The sequence below is a fragment of the Orcinus orca genome, chromosome 3 (genome assembly GCF_937001465.1).
Source record: "Orcinus orca chromosome 3, mOrcOrc1.1, whole genome shotgun sequence".
NCBI classification, from domain to species: Eukaryota; Metazoa; Chordata; class Mammalia; order Artiodactyla; family Delphinidae; genus Orcinus; species Orcinus orca.
The window spans coordinates 4,336,296-4,357,465 of record NC_064561.1 but is presented as its reverse complement, the minus strand read 5'-3'; the positions used below and the strand labels follow the sequence as shown (position 1 = coordinate 4,357,465).

At 50.6% G+C, this 21,170-nt stretch overlaps 1 protein-coding gene across 3 annotated transcripts in view; it reads right to left on the bottom strand.

Moving 5' to 3' along the window:
* CATSPERD (cation channel sperm associated auxiliary subunit delta) overlaps positions 1–21,170 on the bottom strand; it is a 39,778-nt gene that overhangs the window by 6,244 nt on the left and 12,364 nt on the right. For all 3 annotated transcript variants that reach the window (XM_049707582.1, XM_049707583.1, XM_049707584.1), the window contains 12 exons: positions 20,737–20,820; positions 17,097–17,247; positions 16,253–16,348; positions 11,908–11,990; positions 11,360–11,536; positions 8,849–8,962; positions 7,944–8,033; positions 7,154–7,212; positions 5,506–5,584; positions 4,768–4,820; positions 1,962–2,036; positions 259–387 (listed from right to left, as the gene is read on the bottom strand). In XM_049707582.1, the coding sequence (XP_049563539.1) occupies positions 259–387; positions 1,962–2,036; positions 4,768–4,820; positions 5,506–5,584; positions 7,154–7,212; positions 7,944–8,033; positions 8,849–8,962; positions 11,360–11,536; positions 11,908–11,990; positions 16,253–16,348; positions 17,097–17,247; positions 20,737–20,820 (1,190 nt within the window). The remainder of the gene's footprint in view (positions 1–258; positions 388–1,961; positions 2,037–4,767; positions 4,821–5,505; positions 5,585–7,153; positions 7,213–7,943; positions 8,034–8,848; positions 8,963–11,359; positions 11,537–11,907; positions 11,991–16,252; positions 16,349–17,096; positions 17,248–20,736; positions 20,821–21,170) is intronic.

Genomic DNA, 21,170 nt, shown 5'->3' with positions numbered 1-21,170 from the left:
TGAACTTGGACTTCCGGCCTCTAGGACTGTGAGAAAGTCAGTGTCTGCTGTTTAAGCTCCCCAGTCTGTGGTGTTTTGTTAAGGCCGCCGAGCTAAGACGGGCAAGGGGAGGGGATGTGTGAGCTGAGAGCTACGGAGGGAAAAGGCAGGGAGAGGATGCGGCCAGAGCAAAGGGGTGGAGGGGGCTCTGGGGGCCTGTGATGATGGTGAGGGCGGCGGGGGGCTGGCGGGGTGGTGGACTGGGGGGTGGGTCCTCACAGTTCCACCACCGGCTTCCATGGGGTGTCGTAGTAGACGAGGATGGGGCAGCCCAGCTTCTCGTAGTGGTAAGGCACCTCCAGGTCCTCCGTGGCCTTCTGACCCCGGAAGCTGGGGTCGTAGGCTTCCCTGTGGGAGAGCAGGACACAGATACGGGCGAGCTCCTGCCAGGCGCCCGGACGTCCACCCACCCACAGCCCCACTTCTTCCCTGCACATGGGGTCACGATCGTGGAGGCGTGTCTGAGCGGGGGATTCAGAGTCCTGGTCGAAATGACCTTGGGACCCCTGCGGTGGTTGACATTCCGGTCCACTTAGCTGGGCCACAGCACCTCGACTGTGGTCAGATGTGATTCTGGGTGTTTCTGTGAGGCTCTTCTTTGGGGCAGAGGTTAATATTGAAATCAGTAAAGCAGTGCTCTTCCTAATGTGGGTGCAGCTGGAGGCCTGAGTAGAACAGACATGGGCCTCCCCCAGCAAGAAAGAAGTCGGCCTGCAGATGGCCTTGAACTAGAACTGCAGCTCTTCCCTGAGCTGCCAGCCCCCAGCCTCCCCCATCAGACTGTGGACTCACCAGACCTCTACAGTCCGGGAACCAAGTCCTTAAAATAAATCTCTGTCTTTGTCACTCTGTCTCTGTCTCTCTGTGCCTCTGTGTCTCTCTGTCTCATACATACATCCTGGGGCTTCTCTCTCTCTGGAGACCCTGACTCACACACTCTCATGCCCCCAGGCTCTCTGGCTGCAGCCTCACTGGTTGGCAAGTCCAGCAGGGCCAGTTTCCGTCTCGGCCGTGGGTCTGGATGGGGGACGGACTCTTGGCTTGTGTTGGAGGGGGGAGGGTCACGTCGTATGAGACCCACGAGTGTCTTCCCGTGTCAGGGGGCTGGTGGTGTGCACCAGTGTGGGAGGGGCTCTCTGTGCCGCCCTGCAGAGGGCATCACTTTGGCCGGCCACCCCCTCCTGCCTTGGCTGGACAGTGTCTGGCCAACTCCGCTAGCTGGGATGAACAGGGGACCGGGCTCCAGGAGCTGGTGGCAGGCTGGGGAGGGGTCTGAAAGCTGGCCCAGCAGGTGGCAGAGCCTGTGCAGACCTGGGCCAGGGGCTCTGCCACATCACACTGATTCCCCGAAGGCCCAGTCGCCTTCCCTACCTGTCTGCTTGCTCCCTCGGATTCCCTGTGGGCTGGATATCAATTGGCAGGGTATCCGTTTTAAAACGATTCTTTTTTTCCTTTCTTCAAAAAAAAATTGTTTTCTTTTCCATTACGGTTTAAAAATGATTCTTGGGACTTCCCTGGAGGTCCAGTGGTTAAGACTCTGAGCTTCCACTGCAGGGGGTTTCAATCCCTGGTGGGGGAACTAAGATTCCACCTGCTGGCGCGGTGCGGCCAAATACATAAATAAAAATTTAAATAATGATTCTTTTTTTTTTCTTTTTTTTTTTTGGTGGTACGCGGGCCTCTCCCTGTTGTGGCCTCTCCCGTTGCGGAGTACAGGCTCCGGACGCGCAGGCTCAGCGGCCATGGCTCACGGGCCCAGCCGCTCCGCGGCATGTGGGATCTTCCCGGACCGGGGCACGAACCCGTGTCCCCTGCATCGGCAGGCGGACTCTCAACCACTGCGCCACCAGGGAAGCCCTAAATAATGATTCTTGATTCGCCTTTGGCTCATGTGTGTGTGTTGGCGGTGGGGGGGGGCTCACCTCTCAATGACGTAGCTATAGTTGTCCTGAAGGGCCACGGGGTCGAGGATGCCATTGTAACAGGCTGAGATTTCACTGCGAGCAACAGAAGATGGTGAGAAGCTGCCTGAACCCATGCGGGACCAAAGAATTGTGAATTGTTCCCTTTGACATATGTTATCTCCCCATTGGTTGGATTTTGAGCCCTTTCTTACCTTCTGGTTCTCCAAGATGCTCCAGGCTCATCTTTTTTTTTTTTTTTTTTTTTCGGTACGCGGGCCCTCACCGTTGTGGCCTCTCCCGTTGCGGAGCACAGGCTCCGGACGCGCAGGCTCAGCGGCCATGGCTCACGGGCCCAGCCGCTCCGCGGCATGTGGGACCTTCCCGGACCGGGGCACGAGCCCGCGTCCCCTGCATCGGCAGGCGGACTCTCAACCACTGCGCCACCAGGGAAGCCCCTCCAGGCTCATCTTGAATCTTCCCTGCCTGGCCTAGAATCAGCCATTTCGCCAAGGAGCCCTAATTCCTTGTATTGGAGAATGATGTTACACATGGAGATGTGGGAGCTGGGTGTCCTGACGTTTGAGACAATCCTTTCCCTGTGTTTCTTTGTACTGTTACCATCTGTGCATGTATCCTTAAGCAACATGCAGTCCTGCCTTGGTATCTGCAGGGGGTTGGTCCAGGATCTGCCGTAGGTAACACAATCCGAGGATGCTCAGGTCCCACAGTGGGGGCCTCTGTATCCTCGGGTTCCACGGCCACAGATTCAACCAACCACGAACTTAAACACCATCCGCCCTTGGCTGGTTGAATCCGCGGATGCGGAACCTGCAGATACAAGGGCCGACTGTAGTTTATTTTTGCCTGATTTTGGATTTTTTTTTTCTGTGCCACCCAGCTTGTGGGATCTTAGTTCCCCAACCAGGGATGGAACCTGTGCCCCTTGCAGTGGAAGTGCAGAGTCCTAACCACCGGACTGCCAGGGAATGCCCCTGATTTTGGACTTTTAAGACTAGAATCATGCTGGGTATTCTTTTGATTCCACGCCCACGTTTGTACGATCCATCCGGGCAATTCTGCCCCGTTCGTTTTCACTGCTGTGACATTCTGTTGTATCAAAACCCTGCACTGGGTTTACCCATCCTTCTGTCGATGGACATTTCAGTTGGCCTGCTTCCAGCTTGGAGCTATTCAGAATAATGCTGCTGAGAACATTCTGAAACCTAGATCAGTGCAGACGTGCATGAGTGGAATTGCTGGTGGAAAGAAGTGCTTTCCAAAGCAGCCGAAAAATGTACATGCCCACCAGCAATGTCTGGGGGTTCCTGAGGCTGCCAGGGGGTTCCCATCCTTAGAGTACTACTTTCCAGGCTTTGTCAATTCTGCCATGCTCGTGCTGAATATCGGTCTCTAACGTAGCTTTCATTTTCATTTTCCTATGAAATTGACCACTTTTTCAACACCTTTTCGTGTTTATCAGCCTTTCCCCCCCCCTTTCTTGGGAGTGCCTGCTCAAGCCTTTTGCCCATTTTTTTCTATACGTTTATCTTTTTTTTTTTTTTTCTGATTCGTAGGAATTCTTTATAAATTCTGGATACAAGTCCTTTTTTAGTTACACGTGTGGCAAATACCTTTCCCACTCTCTTTATGGCAGCAGCTTTGAAAATATTGTTTTAAAGACTTTCCTGCACATATGTTCTAAATACTGATAACATCATTTATTGACTCAATAAAGCGTCTCCCTTTTGGGGGGAGAATCTGGTAAAACCATCAGTTGACTTTATTATTGCCCCATGCAGTGGAGCGTTGAGGCTGGCTCTTACTAGCTCCGAGAGCCAGCTGTTATATCCTCAGGAGTTTCATGAGCCAGTATAGACTCACTTTGGTAGTGATCTATAGGCTCCATGGGAGCAATTACACCACGGGAGTTGGCAAATGCTACAAATCCGGGCTCCCCCAGAACTGGCTGTCGCCCATTTGCTGGCCCACCACCGCCTTAAGGAGAGACCGTGTGGCAGTTTGGCCAGTCTTCAGGGGTTCTTCCTTTCTTTTTCTTGGTTTCTCATGGCTGCGTTCTCCGCAGTAACTATGGATCCTGGAGGCAAAGTTCCTCAAATTTTCAGCAGGCGATTAAACCCAGAATCTCTGAGCAGTTTTATAAATTTATTTATTTATTTATTTATTTTTGGCTGCATTGGATCTTTGTTGCTGTGCACGGGCTTTCTCTAGTTGCGGCGAGCGGGGGCTACTCTTCGTTGAGGTGCGCGGGCTTCTTATTGCGGTGGCTTCTCTTGTTGCAGAGCACGGGCTCTAGGCACACGGGATTCAGTAGTTGTGGCACGCGGGCTCCGTAGTTGTGGCTCGCGGGCTCTAGAGCGCAGGCTCAGTAGTTGTGGCGCACGGGCTGAGTTGCTTCGCGGCATGTGGGATCTTCCCGGACCAGGGCTCGAACCCGTGTGCCCTGCATTGGCAGGCGGATTCCTAACCACTGTACCACCAGGGAAGCCCTCTCTGAGCAATTTTAATCAAAATGAGGAACTCAGGGACTAAAAGGGAGAAAGGGAATGAGCAAAGGATGAGGGAGCAGGGAGAACATGTAAATTTCACCAAGTCGGTGTGGAGGAGGCAGCCACCCACTGTAGACTCTAACTTAATCTGTTAGGATTAATTCTTGAGCTGTTCGTTATGGAAATGTTAAACATATGTAAAAGCAGACAGAGTAGTGTCACCCGACTTTAGCAGTTGTGAAGCAATGGTGACCATCTCATCCAGTCCCCACTCCCCACCTCGCCACCCCCTCCCCACCCCATATCGACATACTCACTTCTGAATGACGATCTTCTTCTCCAGGTCACAACCGACTGAAATGAGGGCTGTCTGCAGCGGCGGGGGGATGTGGGGTGGAGAGACAAGGAGGGGATGAGGATGCTGACCCCGCTCAGCGAGGGCACCATGAAAGCCCACGAGGGGGCGCACTTGACGCAGCCGGGACCAGAAACCCTGCGCCTGGGTCGCAATGCGGTGTCCAGGTGCCTGGGACTCACAGAGTCAAACCCTAAGAGCCTGCCTGATCTATGGGGCACCGCTAAGGTCCCGCCATCTGATAACCCCCAGCTAGTACACCTGCTCCGAGGTTGGTGAGTCCTGACTCACAGCCCTGGGGGAAGACGATGGGGAAGGGGCAGTGACCTTGGCAACCAGGGCAGAATCACCTCCATTTCCAGATCCTGAGTGTGAGCTTAGCCAGCCCCTAGGGGACAAGCCAGCCAAGGCCTGCTGTCATCAGTCTTAACACTAAGGACAAAGAGTATGGGACAGGGGCTTCCCCGGTGGCGCAGTGGTTGAGAGTCCGCCTGCCGATGCAGGGGACACGGGTTCATGCCCCGGTCCGGGAGGATCCCACATGCCGCGGAGCGGCTGGGCCCGTGAGCCATGGCCGCTGAGCCTGCGCGTCCGGAGCCTGTGCTCCGCAACGGGAGAGGCCACCGCAGTGAGAGGCCCGCGTACCGCAAAAAAAAAAAAAAAAAAAAAGAGTATGGGACAGCAAAAGTTTTGGTCATACCAGTGGCTTAAGATCCAAGCATGAAATTTCTTTGTTGGCTATGTCCAGAGTGATGGTTGATATCGTGGGTCTCTTTATGCTGCAAGGCAATGGGAGTGTGTGTTATTGCAGTAAAAAGCATCGACAACCCCCCCATTCATTTATCTATCCTTCCACCCATCCATCCACCCATCCATCCACCCATCCATCCACCCCATCCCCCCATCCATTTCTCCATTCATTCATTCATCTGTTCATCCAGTCGGTCCAGAATATTGACCAAGAACATCTGCTCACACATGGTGGCGCCACCCTCCCTCTAGTTTCTACCTCTTCTTGAGTCAGTTTTGTTAATTTATATATAATTACTTATTGAAAAGAGCATCTGAGCCCCAGTTTTATTAACACCTAGCTGCATATAATGTTTTCTCATTGTTCTTTGAACAGGTTCGGTATCCATACTTTTATTTTCATTTTTCATTCCTATTGTTCATTTTAATTCTGTCTTTTCTCCATCAGGATTGTGGTGTCTTCTGAAGAACCAGCTTTATCTTACGTCTTGACTCTATGCTGTCTTTTTGTTCTCTATTTAATACATTCCGTATTGTATCATGGTTCATTCCCTTCCCATAATTTCTTTTTGTTGTCCCCCTAGGTCCTTATGTTAAATATTTAGTTTATTTATCACTAGGTCCATTTTTTCTCCTCATAATAAAAGTGCTTGGGCTATACATTTTTTCTCTGAATATATTTGAGCTGAATTCTTTGATTCAGAGGTTATTTACACGGTGTTTCTTTTACATATATATATAATTTTTTGAGAAACTACCATTTGTTAAGAGTTTTAAAAACATCTATTTTATTGAAGTATAGTTAATTTACAAAGTTGTGTTAATTTCTGCTGTACAGCAAAGTGATTCAGTTATACATATATATATATATAGTTTTAAAAAAATTTTATTTTATTTATTTATTTTTGGCTGCGTTGGGTCTTCGTTGCTGCGCGCGGGCTTTCTCTAGTTGCCACGAGCCGGCTTCTCACTGTGGTGGCTTCTCTTGTTGTAGAGCACAGGCTCTAGGCACGTGGACTTCAGTAGTTGTGGCTCGCGGGCTCTAGAGCGAGGGCTCAGTAGTCGTGGCGCATGGGCTTAGTTGCTCCGCGGCATGTGGGATCTTCCCAGACCAGGGCTTGAACCCATGTCCCCTGCATTGGCAGGCATATTCTTAACCACTGCGCCACCAGGGAAGCCCTGTATATATATTCTTTTTCAGATTCTTTTCCATTATGGTTTATCACAGGATATTGAATCTACTTCTTGTGCTATACAGTAGGGGCTTGTTGTTCACCCATCCTGTATTATAATAGTTTGCATCTGCTAACCTCAAACTCCCAACCCATCCCTCCCCCACCTCCCCCTTCCCCTTTGCAACCACAAGTCTGTTCTCTATATCTGAGTCTGTTTCTATTTCGTAAATAAGTCCATTTGTGTCACAGTTTAGAGTCTACAAATAAGTGATATCATATGGTATTTGTCTCCCTGTAAGAGTTTAATCGTTCTTGCCTGACTGTCCTTGGAGTGGGGGAGTCTGGGTCTCGGCCCTGATTCCTTGGCTCCTGCTAAGGGGACACCCTGGGGCCACCCACCGCTACCATCCGGTGATGACGTACCTGGAGGTGAAGTTGGGGTCAGCCCTGCCCCAGTGTTGCTGCTGCCTCAGTGAAATGTTCTGCGGAAGCAAGAGAGAAAATGCAACTGCAGCAGTGGAGCAGCCCCGGGTGGTCCCGCAATCAGGGCTCAGGAGAGACGGAGGGCAGGATGGGGGTGTTGGGAGGAGGAACCCGGGAGCCACCCAGCCTGCCTCTGGGTCTAAGCCCGTGAAAGGCTTCTGGAAGCTCATGGGAATGACCCCCCTGCTCCAAGCTCCCTGCCTTTGTCCCGGGGACCCACAGCGGGGCGTGACTTACTTTCCCCTCCTACTTAGCTGTGATGTGACATGGTCTGATCCAAAGAGTTTGTTGTGGTCTGGGGTCAAGTCCCAACTCCCTGCTGTGACTGCGAGGCCTGGCTCTGCCCTATGGATCCCCCAGACCCGTATTTGGCCAAGACCCTCCCGGTGGCCCTGGCTTGCCTCCTGATTCCAGGGTTTACCCAGATAACTCAGGTCTCACGCCCTCCCCGGGTGGGTCAGGCGCCCCGCCACATCCTCCTTGCCCCTTCTGTGTGACACCTGACGCCCTCACTCTCTGGGGGACTGCGGCCTGCCTGGGGTGGGGGAGGGGCGGGGTCTGTGTCCCCTCAAAATTCTGCAGCACCTTATCTGGGTGTGTGTAAGGAAGGGAAGCAGGAAGGAGGTCCGACGAGGGACACCCTGAGGGGGCTGGACCTGGCTGGCCCAGTGGGTCAAGGCCGAGCCCCTCTCCTGTTGATCCGAGTTGGGGGGGGGAGGGGCGACCTCACCAGCCTGTGTTTGGTGTTCCCATCGTAGGTGTAGCCGTCCTCGTAGATGACAGCCTGCAGCCCCAGGGAATGGGGGTTGCTCACCATCACCTGGGGGCGGGATGGGAGACGCACGCTCTGTACGGCGCCAGCAGGCCAGCAGGCGCGGCGGGGAGCAGCTGGGGGCGCACCCACAGGTGACCCCGGTCCCCCTTCAAACTGAAGACTCAGCTTGCTCTGCAAACGCAGCTGCCAGCTCCATCCCCAGATGCACCCCCCCCACCCCTTGTCATCTACACCCCCTAACTGTGGCTCTGAGTCCCGTTGTGCAGACAGCCTGGGGTTGCAACCCTGCAAGACCCAGAACTGTCCCTGGTGCGCGGAGGGGCCCGTCCTGCGGGGGGGGTGATGAGAGAGCACAAGGCAAGAGCCAGCCTGGCGCCCCCTCGCGGGCCCTGGTCCCAGCTGGCTAGACATCCCCTTGCATCCTTACACTGGTCCACCCCCCTGTTTTCAGCTCGATTGTTTGCACCAAGAGTCCAGGCTTGGACACGTGGGTTTCAGCTCCAGGAACGCCCACTGTTTTTCAGGCATCCCCTCCAGGAGGGAAGCCGGCGCTGGCTGAGCTGAGAGGGAGGAAAGGGCATTTTTGGAAAGGTTCTGGGGCAGCTCCGAAGACGGGTGGAGAGCCGGCACAGAGGGAGTGGGAGAGGAGGCTGGGCCGGCAGGTGCACAGCCACGGCCAGGCATGTGGACCCTAGTGAGGAAGAAGGGGAGTTTCTAGGGGCTTCCTGGGTGAGCGTGTCTTCCAGGGGGATGCCAGGGAATTTCCAGAGCCTGGGAATTGTGGGCACAGGACGTGAGGCCAAGGCTGCTAGGGATGCCAGGTGTCAGAAACACTTGTCAAACAGATAAAGCATGCTTACTAGTGGGACGGGTGATGTGCTGGGCCGGGGTATCATGAGGGCCGTCAACTCCAACTCACTGTTCATATCAATGGTATACATTTTATTTTCAAATTCTCCCTGCAGAAGTTCCACCTAGTTAGAAATGCAAAAAAAAAAAAAAAAGAAAAAATCCATCAGTCAGTCATTCAATCCATCAGATCAAGCCTCTGTTCCCCAAACTACAGGGCAAGTGGTCAGTGGCAGGAGGGGGCTCCCCAGGGATGGAACCTTCCAGTCTCTTGGGCGCAGCAACCTGGGCTGTCACTCAAGCCACTGTCTTCGCCGCTAGACCCTGCACCCGCAGAAGACCCTCAAGGTTCCCCCCACCCCCGGACACAGCCCCTCTTCTCTCCCGAAGTACCCTGGCCCCTCCACTCCCTGCCTGACTTCTTGCAGTAATTGCCTGCTTGCGTTTCTTCCTAGAATTATTGCCAAGCGTGCATCCCTAGATGATATAATTTTTCTGTTGGCGAACATTTTGTCTTTTTAAGTCTCTTTCAATCCACAGCTTCCCCTCCCTCCCTTATCATTTTCATTTCTAGGCATCTTTGAAGAACCCAGACCGTGGGACCTGTAGATTTCCCACTGTCTGGGTTTCCCTGGGGCAGATGGACACACGTTCCTACGTGCTCTGCCTTTTTGGCAGGTTGGTGGCTGGATCCATCAGATTACGGTGGGATCGAGTTGGCAAGACCCAGCAGGTGAATGACATTCCGTAGGTGGCACGTAATGGCCCGCTGTCTCTCTTTTCCGACACTGGGGTTGCCACAGGGCAATACCTTATCATTTTGTTTTCATGTATTCACCGGAATAATTTTATAAAGAGACCCTTTCCCTGTGCTGACCCATTACAAGGGTGTGAAGGAGAGGAGGAGAAATGCTTGCATCTTGCCTTTTATTTATCCCCTTTTTGTTGTTGTTGTTGTTGCTGTGCGTGGGCTCTCTCTAGTTGTAGAGAGCGGGGGCTACTCTTCGTTGCGGTGCGTGGGCTTCTCATTGTGGTGGCTTCTCTTGTTGCAGAGCACGGGCTCTAGGCGTGTGGGCTTCAGTAGTTGTGGCTCGCGGGCCCTAGAGCACAGGCTCAGTAGTTGCAGCGCATGGGCTTTGTTGCTCTGCGGCATGTGGGATCTTCCCAGACCAGGGCTCAAACCCGTGTCCCCTGCATTGGCAGGCGGATTCTTAACCACTGCGCCGCCACCTCGTAAGCCCTATTGATCCCATTTTTAAGACAGTGGGTTGGTTGCCTGCCGTGCTAGGAGGGGAACCAATAAGTTGCTTCTGATTCCAGGTCTGGGGTTGGCAAGGAATGACAAGGTTAACTGAAATGTCCTGTCCTGGCAACAGGACTCATGATTGCCCGTGTGCATCCTGGTCTCCTGGTGAAGGTGGTGTCTGCCAGGCTATTTACCCCGTCCAGACTCTATTCTTTTCTTTTCTTTTTTTAATTTATTTATTTTTGGCTGTGTTGGGTCTTCGTTTCTGTGCGAGGGCTTTCTCTAGCTGCGGTGAGCGGGGTCCACTCTTCATCGCGGTGCGCGGGCCTCTCACTATCGCGGCCTCTCTTGTTGCGGAGCACAGGCTCCAGACGCGCAGGTTCAGTAGTTGTGGCTCACGGGCCCAGTTGCTCCGCGGCATGTGGGATCCTCCCAGACCAGGGCTCGAACCCATGTTCCCTGCATTGGGAGGCGGATTCTCAACCACTGCACCACCAGGGAAGCCCCAGACTTTATGCTTTAAAAGCAAATCGCTAAGGCCAGTCCACACTCAGGCAGGGGGCATTCAACACCACCTCCTGGAGGGGAGAGTATGTACTTATGTTATTTGGAACTCCTCTGTGATGGAGAGGTGTCTCCCATCCGTTTATTTATTCAGTCATTTATTTACATCGGTATGGACTCGTGTATATTTATTTTGTACTTTAGCTTATTATCCAATACTGTGTTATTTTTGTGACTCACAACTATTTCAGCTTTCACCCATAGGATCTCGATAGGCTACATAGTCGCTTTGTCTTTTTTGGTGGGGAAACACTACTTGCTAACGCCATCTTTCTCAGAACAGTTTCAGTGGCCAAATATTTGCATAAAAGCCTTGCTGTGGCTTCCTCTCTCTCTCTCTCTCTCTCTCTCTCTCTCTCTCTCTCTCATTCTCTCTTTCTTTCATTTTCCTGCACTTGGCATAAAACCAGCAATTCCCAGACATGCCAGACATGTGATTTCAAAGACCCACAGGAAAATGCTCAGGGCTGGGGATTGACATGTTACTGTGGCAAGAAAAGAAAATAAGAAAAAACCCTGTTCCCACCTATGAGCACCATCATCGCATAAAAGGACGTTTTAGACAAAGTGTGTTTTATCGATAAACTGTACATGGCACAGTTGCCTTTCTTTTAGTTTTCATTTCACTGATCACCATGGACTCAAAGGCCCTTTGGAAATGGACACTCTAACATCTTTCTGGAAATGAATCCATAGAGTCACGACCACATACTTTGCAGACATCGACTTGGAGTTGGGGATCCATGAGAATTGCCTGGATGTTCACGGGGCACTTCTGGAAATCAAAAGCTGGTGAGGTTGAGTCAGGGAGCGGGGTCAGTATCTCAAGCATGCCCACGTCAGTGAACATCAGGACCGCCTCTTCGGACCAGATGTTTTGGTCTGCAAACTAAGAGAAAAATGACTTCTGAGATCAGCTCATTCTCATTCTTTTTTGAGGATGTAACCTTTTTCTTATGATTCGTATTTAAAGAAGGTAGACCAAAAAAAAAAAAACCCAAACCCTAAGAAACCAAAAAACCAAGCAAAGTCATAAGTATACTTTGTTGAGGCACCTACTCTTCAGGTGTAAAACTAATTGAGATTACTGTTATGTTATCACTATTGCTATTAAAAATACTATTACTAGTTTAATAACTAGAGCAATTTCTTCAGAAAAAGGATCAGACAAAAGAAAAAAAGAAAGAAGAAAAAGGATCAGACATTTGAGAGGAAGACCGTTATTCCTTACCAACCGGGTAGCGCCGGGATTTGACCTACTTTGACTAGAGAACTTGACAGGATTCCCAGGCTTCCATAGTATAAATTATTCTCCTGAGTTAAAACGGCCAGTTCATTTTCATCTAGGGAAAACCAAAGAAGACAGAACAAAAATTGAAACAAGGGTTGTTTCCATGGACAAAAATGTAAAATATATTAAATATTAAAATTAGAAAATTACCCCAAATTCCATCATACAGACCAGGGGTCAGCAAATTTCTTCTTTAAAGGACGAGATGGGGACTTCCCTGGTGGCGCAGTGGTTAAGAATCCGCCTGCCAACGCATGGGATGTGGGTTTGATCCCTGGTCAGGGAACTAAGATCCCACAGGCCGCGGGGCAACGAAGCCTGCGTGCCACAACTACAGAGCTCGCGCGCCTCAACTAGAGAGCCTGAGTGCCACAAACCACAGAGCCCACGTGCTCTGGAGCCTGCGCACCACAACGCAAGATCCCATGTGCCTCAACGAAAGATCCCGCGTGCCGCAACAAGGAGCCGACACAGCCAAAACGGTCAATCATTCAATCAATCGATCGAAAATAAATAAAATAAAAAAGACAAGGAAGTTTTCAGAAGAAGCAAGGTTTGGGGCTCTATTGACACCTGGGGCAGGACGGTTCTTTGTGGGGGGGCCGTCGTGGCCACAGTGGGGTGTGGAGCAGCAGCCCCAGCCTCCACCCAGAAGATACCAGGAGCCCCCCGAGTCGTGATGACTACACACGCCTCCAGACACTGCCCAGTGTCCCCAGGCTGAGAGCCAGCGGTTAGATGGAGAAAAGGGATCCCTCAGGGCAGCGGTAAGCTATGGGATGAGATTCCAGATACACAAACCTGAATGCAATCCTTGCAAGTTTGGACTCTATTCTTTAGAAAATAAGGAACCAATCCAGCAATCCCACTCCTGGGTATATATCCAGAAAAGGTGAAAACGCTAATTCAAAAAGATACATGCACCCCAATGTTCCCTATTTACAGCAGTCAAGACATGGAAGCAACCTAAACATCCATCAACAGGTGAATGAACAAAGAAGATGTCATATATGTATATACAATGGAATATTACTCAGCCGTGAAAAAAGAATGAAATAATGCCATTCGCAGCAACACGGATGGACCTAGAGGTTATCATATTAAGTGAAGTAAGTCAGAGAAAGACAAATATCATATGATACCATTTACATGTGGAATCTAAAAACATGATACTGATGAACTTATTTACAAAATAGAAATAGACTCACAGACATAGAGAACAAACTTATGGTTACCAAAGGGGAAAAGGGGGAGGGATAAATTAGGAATTTGGGATTAACAGATACACACTACTATATATAAAATAGAGAATCAACAAGGACCTATTGTATAGTACAGGGAACTATACTCAATATATTATAATAACCTGTAATGGAAAAGAATCTGAAAAAGAATATATATATTCAGTTATATATATAGATATGAAACTGAATCCCTTTGCTGTACACCTGAAACATTGTAAATCAACTATACTTCAATAAAAAAATAAAAATTTAAAAAAAGAAAATAAGGAACCATTAAAGATTCTAGACATGGGAAGTGATGTGTACTCATGGTTTTTAAATAAAAAAAGAGGGGCTTCCCCGGTGGCGCAGTGGTTGAGAGTCCGCCTGCCGATGCAGTGGACACAGGTTCGTGCCCCGGTCTGGGAAGATCCCACATGCCGCGGAGCGGCTGGGTCCATGAGCCATGGCCGCTGAGCCTGCGTGTCCGGAGCCTGTGCTCCGCGACGGGAGAGGCCACAACAGTGAGAGGCCCACGTACCGCAAAAAAAAAAAAAGAGGAGGGAGAAGACAACCCACAGAATGGGAGAGAATATATCTCTGATATATATTCTCATCCCATCTCTGATAAGGGACTTGTATCCAGAATATATAATAATTCAGTAATAAAAAGACCAACAGCCCAATCAAAAAATAAGTAAAAGATCTAAATGGACATTTCTCCAGAAAAGAAAGGTATACAAATGGCCAATAAGCATGTGAAGAGACCCTCAACGTCATTAGTCAGTAGGGAAATGCAAATCGAGCCCACAATGAGATACCACTTCACAGCCGCCAGGACGGCTCTAGTGAAAAAGACAGAAAGCCAGGAATGGGTGAGGATGTGTGGCAATTGGAAAGCACTAATACTGTGTGGTCCCCCTCACAGGAGGTCCCTAGAGGAGTCACATCCATAGAGACAGGAAGTAGGATGGTGGGGGCTGGGGGAGGGGGAGGGGGAGTTCGTGTTTAATGGGGCAGTTTCACTTACACACGATGAATACGTTCTAGAGATCGGCTGGACCACATTGTGCGTATACTTAAAACTGTACTGTGCACTTAAAAATGTGTTCAGAGGGTAGATCTCATGTTAAGTGTTGTTACCACAATAAAAAAGAAAATGATGGGTAAAGGAAAAGGCAAACAGGAGAATGACTCAACGATAATACGATACCATTTACATAAAAAGCAACCACAACATCTATCCCCCTACCAAGTTATTACAATAATATTAACCGTATTCCTTATGCTGTATATCACATCCTTGCGACTCATCACTTCATAACATAGGCAAATGTCAAATCACTATGTAGTACACCTGAAACCAATATAATAGTGTATATCAACTCTATTTCAATAAATGAAAAGAAAAAATGGGGGGAAAAGGGAAAAAAAAAGCAACCACAACAAGCTACACAGATGACGCTGTACATTTTCAGCAGGTCCATATTTAATATAGGTTGTGAGGCTTTCAACTGGCTAAAAAGATACTTTCCAGATTCCTAACAGTGATGACCTTTAGGAAGCCAAAGAGGGGCCTGGATTCAAAAAGCTGGTCAAAAGGACTTTAATTATAGTTGTAATGTTTAAAAAGAACCAAACTTTTAAAGGACCATGCATCACTGGCATAATTATAAATTACTTTTTTTTTTTTTTTTTTGCGGTATGCGGGCCTCTCACTGCTGTGGCCTCTCCCGTTGCGGAGCGCAGCCATGGCTCACGGGCCCAGCCGCTCCGCAGCATGTGGGATCTTCCCGGACCGGGGCACGAACCCACGTCCCCTGCATCGGCAGGCGGACCTTCAACCACTGCGCCACCAGGGAAGCCCCTATAAATTACTTTTATATCATTACTTTCTATCATGATAAATTAACGTTTAACAGATAAACGGACATAGACAGTAGGAGGTAACTCAGTGATGGGCAAACAGGGAAATATGGGATCTTAAAAGTTACACGGATGGGACTTCCCTGGTGTCACAGTGGATAAGACCCTGCGCTTCCAATGCAGGGGGCCCGGGTTCGATCCCTGGTCAGGGAACTAGATCCCAGATGCATGCTGCAACTGAGAGTTCACATGCCACAACTAAGGAGCCTGTGAGCCACAACTAAGGAGCCTGTGAGCCACAACTAAGGAGCCTGCCTGCCACAACTGAGACCTGGTGCAACCAAATAAAAAAATAAATAAATACTTTTAAAAAATTACAGGGGACTTTGCTGGCAGTCCAGTGGTTAAGACTCCGTGCTTCCACTGCAGGGGGTACGGGTTCGATCCCTGGACAGGGAAGATCCCACATGCCATGCTGTGTGGCCAAAAAAAAAAAAAAAGGTCACATGACTCCACAGTTTGCTGCACTATTTGCCTCAAATAGTGAGGAGCATGTAAGGAGAAAAATTACACTGGTGGGTTTCATTTTACCTGACTGAACCAGCGGCAGGACAGCGGCAGGACAACAATTCACTGGCAAAGAACTCCTGGGGGTGCCATCTGTCATGGGCTGAATTGTGTCCCCTCCAAACAAGATATGTTGAAGCCCTAACCCCCAGGACCTCCGCAGGATGTGGCCTGATTTTGAGGCAGGGTCTTTACACAGGTGATACGGTTAAGGTGGGGTCATTCGGGTCGGCCCTACTCCAATAGGACTGGCGTCCTTGTAAAAAGGGGAAATTTGGACACAGGCATACACAGAGGGAAGATGATGGGAGGGCACAAGGGGAAGACGGCCGTCTGCAAGCCGACGGGAGAGGCCTCCGAAGGAACTGGCCCTGCCAACACCTTGACCTCAGACTTCTGGCCTCCAGAACTGGGAGGCAATAAATGTCTGTTCTAATTCACCCAGTTTGGGGTGCTTTGTCAGAGCAGCCCCAGCAAACGATATCCAACTGACATTCCATTTCACTGTGACAGGGCACAGAAGTTTCTGCTCTGAGTTCCAGAATGTGTGATAACCGTATTTTGTTTCTGTTTTGGCCAGGCTGGATCTAGGGGGTCAGAGGTGAATAAGTCAGGTCTAAAGCACTTCTAGAAAGCTACCCTCAGGCCGGGCACGCACTGGCAGCAACGCTGTGGATGGTGATGTTGGCTTCAGAGATGGAAGAATACAAGATGTGTTGTCCTTCTCGCACACGGACAGGGTTGACCAGCTGACCTAGGAGATGACAGAGCAAATCGCGAGACATGAGCACGTATTAGGCACGGGACCCCCCGCTGCCCACGTGGCCCCTCGGTTTACGACTCAGATGATAATCAAGGAAAACACAGGCGCGAGATGCAATGCTGTAAAACACCCACGCAATTCACTAGTTTAAGAAAATGCGACACCGCCCCCCCGCCCCGTCTTCTTGATGTGAGAGCTCTGAGGAATGGACTGGATACCAGGTGAACTGCAGGATGCCTTTTACTATACAGGTAACATGTAATCAGAACTTTCTTTCTGAAATGCCCCCCACCCACCCCCCGTGGTCAGGCCAGCCCTAAGCCCTTTTCTTGCATTGGAAGGAAACAGCTGTGTTCAGGTGGCTGACTGGTACTAGGGGGCGTGCTGCAATTGTGGTGCTCTGGCAGCCACTGTTGTGCCCAGAGGTCCCTGACAGCACCTCCTCCTGGGGGGGCTGCCTTTTGCTCTTCTCCTTACTTGGGCTGGTAGGCTGGGGCTCATGTGTCTAGGCCTCCAAACAAGATCTGCAGTTCCTGGACTTGGCCCCTCTGCCCTAGGCGTCCAGTGACTTTCAGCACCTGCCTTCAGGGCCTAAATATCCCAGGAGGAGGGAAATGGGGGTTGGGGGGTCGAAGTGAGGATGGCAAAGTGACAATGGGCTTGTCGTCATCCACTCAGGTCAGGGAGAGAAAAAAATGACCGCTTGTGCTTGCCCACCCTGAGCCTGGGCCTCGCTCACCTGCGTTTCGGGAAACCAGCAGGCTCTTCTCAAACCAGAAGATCAGGATGCCTTTCTGGCCCGGGGCAATAAGGATGTCAAGGGTCCCGTTGTAGTCAAAGGGCAGCCCGAAACTGCGGTTCAGGGGGTGGTCTGAGTAGCTGAACATGGCCTGAGAGAAGAATATTGAATCTTGAGCAAGAAAAGAAATGACCGCAATAGAACTGTGTGAGTCCACGTGCTTTGTCACTGGAACTTTCTTCAGACCTTATTACCTAGTCCGGTGGTTCTCAGCTTGGGGTGATTCTGCCCCCAGGGGACACTGGACAGAGTCTGGGCTCATCTGTGGATGTCATGACTTGCGGGGCTCCTGGTATCGAATAAGTGGGGGCAGGTTGGCTGCTCTACACCCCACAGCACCCGGGATGGGCCCTCATGACAAAGGACACCCCCGCGGTGCTGAGAGCCCTCTCTCTCCTTGCTCTGCCACGCCCACGTTGGTGCCCTTGTACCTGGATTATTATTCAAGCTGATTTCCCAGGGCTGGTCCCCAGATTCTTCTCTTTCTTTCTTTTTTTTTTTTTTGGCCATGTCCTGTGGCTTACGGGATCTTAATTCCACGATCAGGGATCAAACCCGGCCCTGGCAGTGAAAGCGCAGAGTCCTAACCACTGGACCACCAGGGAATTCTGCACCCGCCCCAACCCCCGCCCCCACCGATTCTTTTCCTAACAGCCTTTTGTGTCTTGTGACCCTCTAAGGTCTGGCTCTTAAGTAAAGTCTAAATTACTCTCCGTGGTTCTCAAAGTTCTCTCTCATCTGCTCTGTTTTTAAAATTAAAGTATAGTTGATTTACAATGTTGCAATAGTTTCTGGTGTATAGCAAAGTGATTCAGTTATATATAAATTCCTTTTCAGATTCTTTTCTATCATCTGTTCTTTACGGAAGACCTCTGACAGCACTACACAAGGATGGAATTAAAAAACCCAACACTGGGGCCTCCCTGGTGGTGCAGTGGTTAGGAACCCGCCTGCCACTGCAGGGGATGCGGGTTCGAGCCCTGGTCCGGGAAGATCCCACATGCTGCAGAGCAACTAAGCCCGTGTACCACAACTACTGAGCCCCCATGCCACAACTACTGAAGCCCATGTGTCTAGAGCCTGTGCTCCGCAACAAGAGAAGCCACTGCAATGAGAAGCCCGCGCACCGCAACGAAGAGTAGCTCCGCTCTCCTCAACTAGAGAAAACCTGCGTGCAGCAACGAAGACCCAACGTAGCCAAAAATAAATAAATAAATAAAATTTATATATTAAAAAAAACCCAACACTGACACTGGTTCATAAGTGAGTCCCACCAAGATACTGGCATCCGTTTTCCAGAAGATGCCCCGTGGCGGAGGGAGAGATTTTCCCCAGGATGGTTTGCCGAGTGCCTCCAAGTTTGCAGCAGATGTACGTGGTTTGCAGGATCCTAGTTCCCCGACCACGGATGGAACACGTGGCCCCTGCAGTGAAAGTGCCGAGTCCTAACCACTGGACCACCAGGGAGTTCCCTGGGTGGCTTTCTAAGTGCCTCCTGGGGCGAGGAGAGAAGCTTAGCGGGTCAGGGCCACGGTGGACTGTGCACTGGGCTGCTGACCTTGACTCGCCCCGCCCCCACTGCGGCCGCAGGGGCCAGACCCACCCATCCTCACTACGCTAAGGGACCGTGAGTGAATGTGAGTCCGCAGCCCTCAGCCCACGTCTGCTCAGCGATGGATTGGCTGCCTGCCGGTCCCTGGAGCCTGAGAGGCACCATCTCAGCAGAGCTGCCAGGGGTCCGAGTAGCCAATTAAGACAAAGAGCCAAACACTAGAGTGCATTCCGCTTTCAATTGCTCACTGCGGTGGCGTAAGAGCCCAGGCCGGAGAAAACGCCAAGGGCCCCTGTTCGTCCCTCCGCAACGGAACCGCGGAGGGTCCCCTGGGTCAGCGCAGGGGTGGGGTTCATTTCCCTGTGTGGGGAGCCCCAGTCAAAAGGCGCCTGCAGGGACTTCCCTGACGGTCCAGTGGTTTAGGAATCCGTGCTTCTACTGCAGGGTGCACGGTTCGATCCCTGATCTGGCTGGGGAACTAAGATCTCGCATGCCGCATGGTGTGGCCAAAAACCAAACAAACAAACAAGCAAAAAAAAAAAAACCACCCAAGGCCTCGGCCTCGGGAGGTGGAAGGGCCAGGAACTGAAAAGTACTGAGTCAGAGAGCCGGGAAGTGGCTCCAGGCTTCCCCCTCCTCCCTCCCTCAGGAGTCAGAGGTCTGAAGACCAAGCCTGGGCTGGGAATGCAGAGATACGCAGAGCCTGCCTGACCGGAGGCAGGAGTCCTTGACCACAACGACTTCAGAGCCTGCCCGTGCATCGTGCCCCAGGTGTGGAGTGGGGAGGGCAGCTCCCCCAACCTCCGCCCCCATGCCCTCCAGGTAAAGCCTTGTGACTGCCTGTGGTCAGATCTGGGAAACCATGCACAGGTTGTAACCAGAGCCGGACTCCTCAGCCACCTCTACATTCTTGGGATTTCCAGAGTCTGGGAGTGTCTCATTCACCAGGCGCCCTGGCAGTGCGTGCTCATGAGGGGACTCTGGGTGAGGGTCTGGGCCCACCGTGTGATTAGAGGGTGGGGCTTTCAGCCACCAGGTAGCAGCCCAGCCTCTGGGAGCTTCCTGATGGTGGGTCTCCCCCAAACTTCAGAGTGGCACACCTTGCTTACAAATTTTGCAACACGGGGGTACTGACTGTACTTTAATCTTTGCCTGACTTAATATTTTTTCTTCAGATGCACTTTGCATGGACTGATTCCTCTTCTTAACTTAGTCTTATCCTAAATGATACCTGTGAAGTCACAGTTTTCATGTCCCGATTTTCTGAAGCCACGTGAAAATAACTGTTAACAAAAGGGTTGACGTGAGGCATTTAAAATGGTCTTGGGTGCCACCAGTGACACATGCACCACACCTTGTATTTTATCCCTTAGTGCCCAGCACCTCCTAGACCCTACTTAAATATTGCTGAGTGCATGCCTGAATGAGCTAATGAATGGGGGGAGAGAGAGATGGTGGGTGTGTGGGTGGGTGGAAGGGTACATGGATGAATAGGTAGCTGGGTGGATGGATGGTTGAGTAGATGGATGAATGGATGGATGTGTGGATGGATGGGTGGATGGAAGGATAAGCAGGTTAATGGATGGGTGGATGGATGGATAAGTAGGCTGATGGACGCATGAGTAGGTGGGTAGATAGGTGGGTGGATAAATAGATAAATGGAAGAATGAATAGATGGATGGATGGGTGGATGGATGAGTAGATGGGTGGGTAGGTGGGTTGGTGGATGGATGGATGGATGGATTAATGAATAAGTAGGTTAATGGATGGATGGATGAGTAGGTAGATGGAAGGATGGGTGGGTGGTTGGATAAATAGATAAATGGAAGAATGGATAGATTGATAGATGGATATGTGGATGGATGAGTAGGTGGGTCAATGAGTGGGTGGATGGATACATGGATGGACAGGTGAATGAAAAGCTAGATGGATTTCAGATATGAAAATCTAAGTGTGTGAGTTTTGACAAAAACCTGGCTTGGGGTAAGGGTCACTGAAGTGGTTCTTCCCAGTCCAAAAGGTACTCACCTTCCGTTGGTCAACGAGAAGCAGCCCAACCTGTGAGAGGGAGTAGAAGTAGAAGATCCCGCCCAAGGAACCGACTAGTTCTGCCTACGAAACAAACAAAATAGAAGTAAGTCTTAAACGTGTGCTTAATTCTAAATTTAACTCTAGATTATCCAGTAAGCTAAAAGGAAGGAAAGTCTTTTTCTTTTTAACAATATTGTTATCTGTTTTCCCTCTGTAAAAATGTAACATGTAGGGCAGAACTTTGAATGAAGTCGGCTTTGCCTGGGCTGATAGGGGAAGTGGTGTGACCCACACTGTGAGGTGCCTGCCTAGGTCCCTCACTCCTGCCTAGGTTCCTCATTCCTGATCTTTGGCTGGTCAGCAAAGTGCCCACATGCAGGCAAGTTGGAGCATGAGGCCAAGGACCCCAACCTAGGGACAGTGGGACAGAT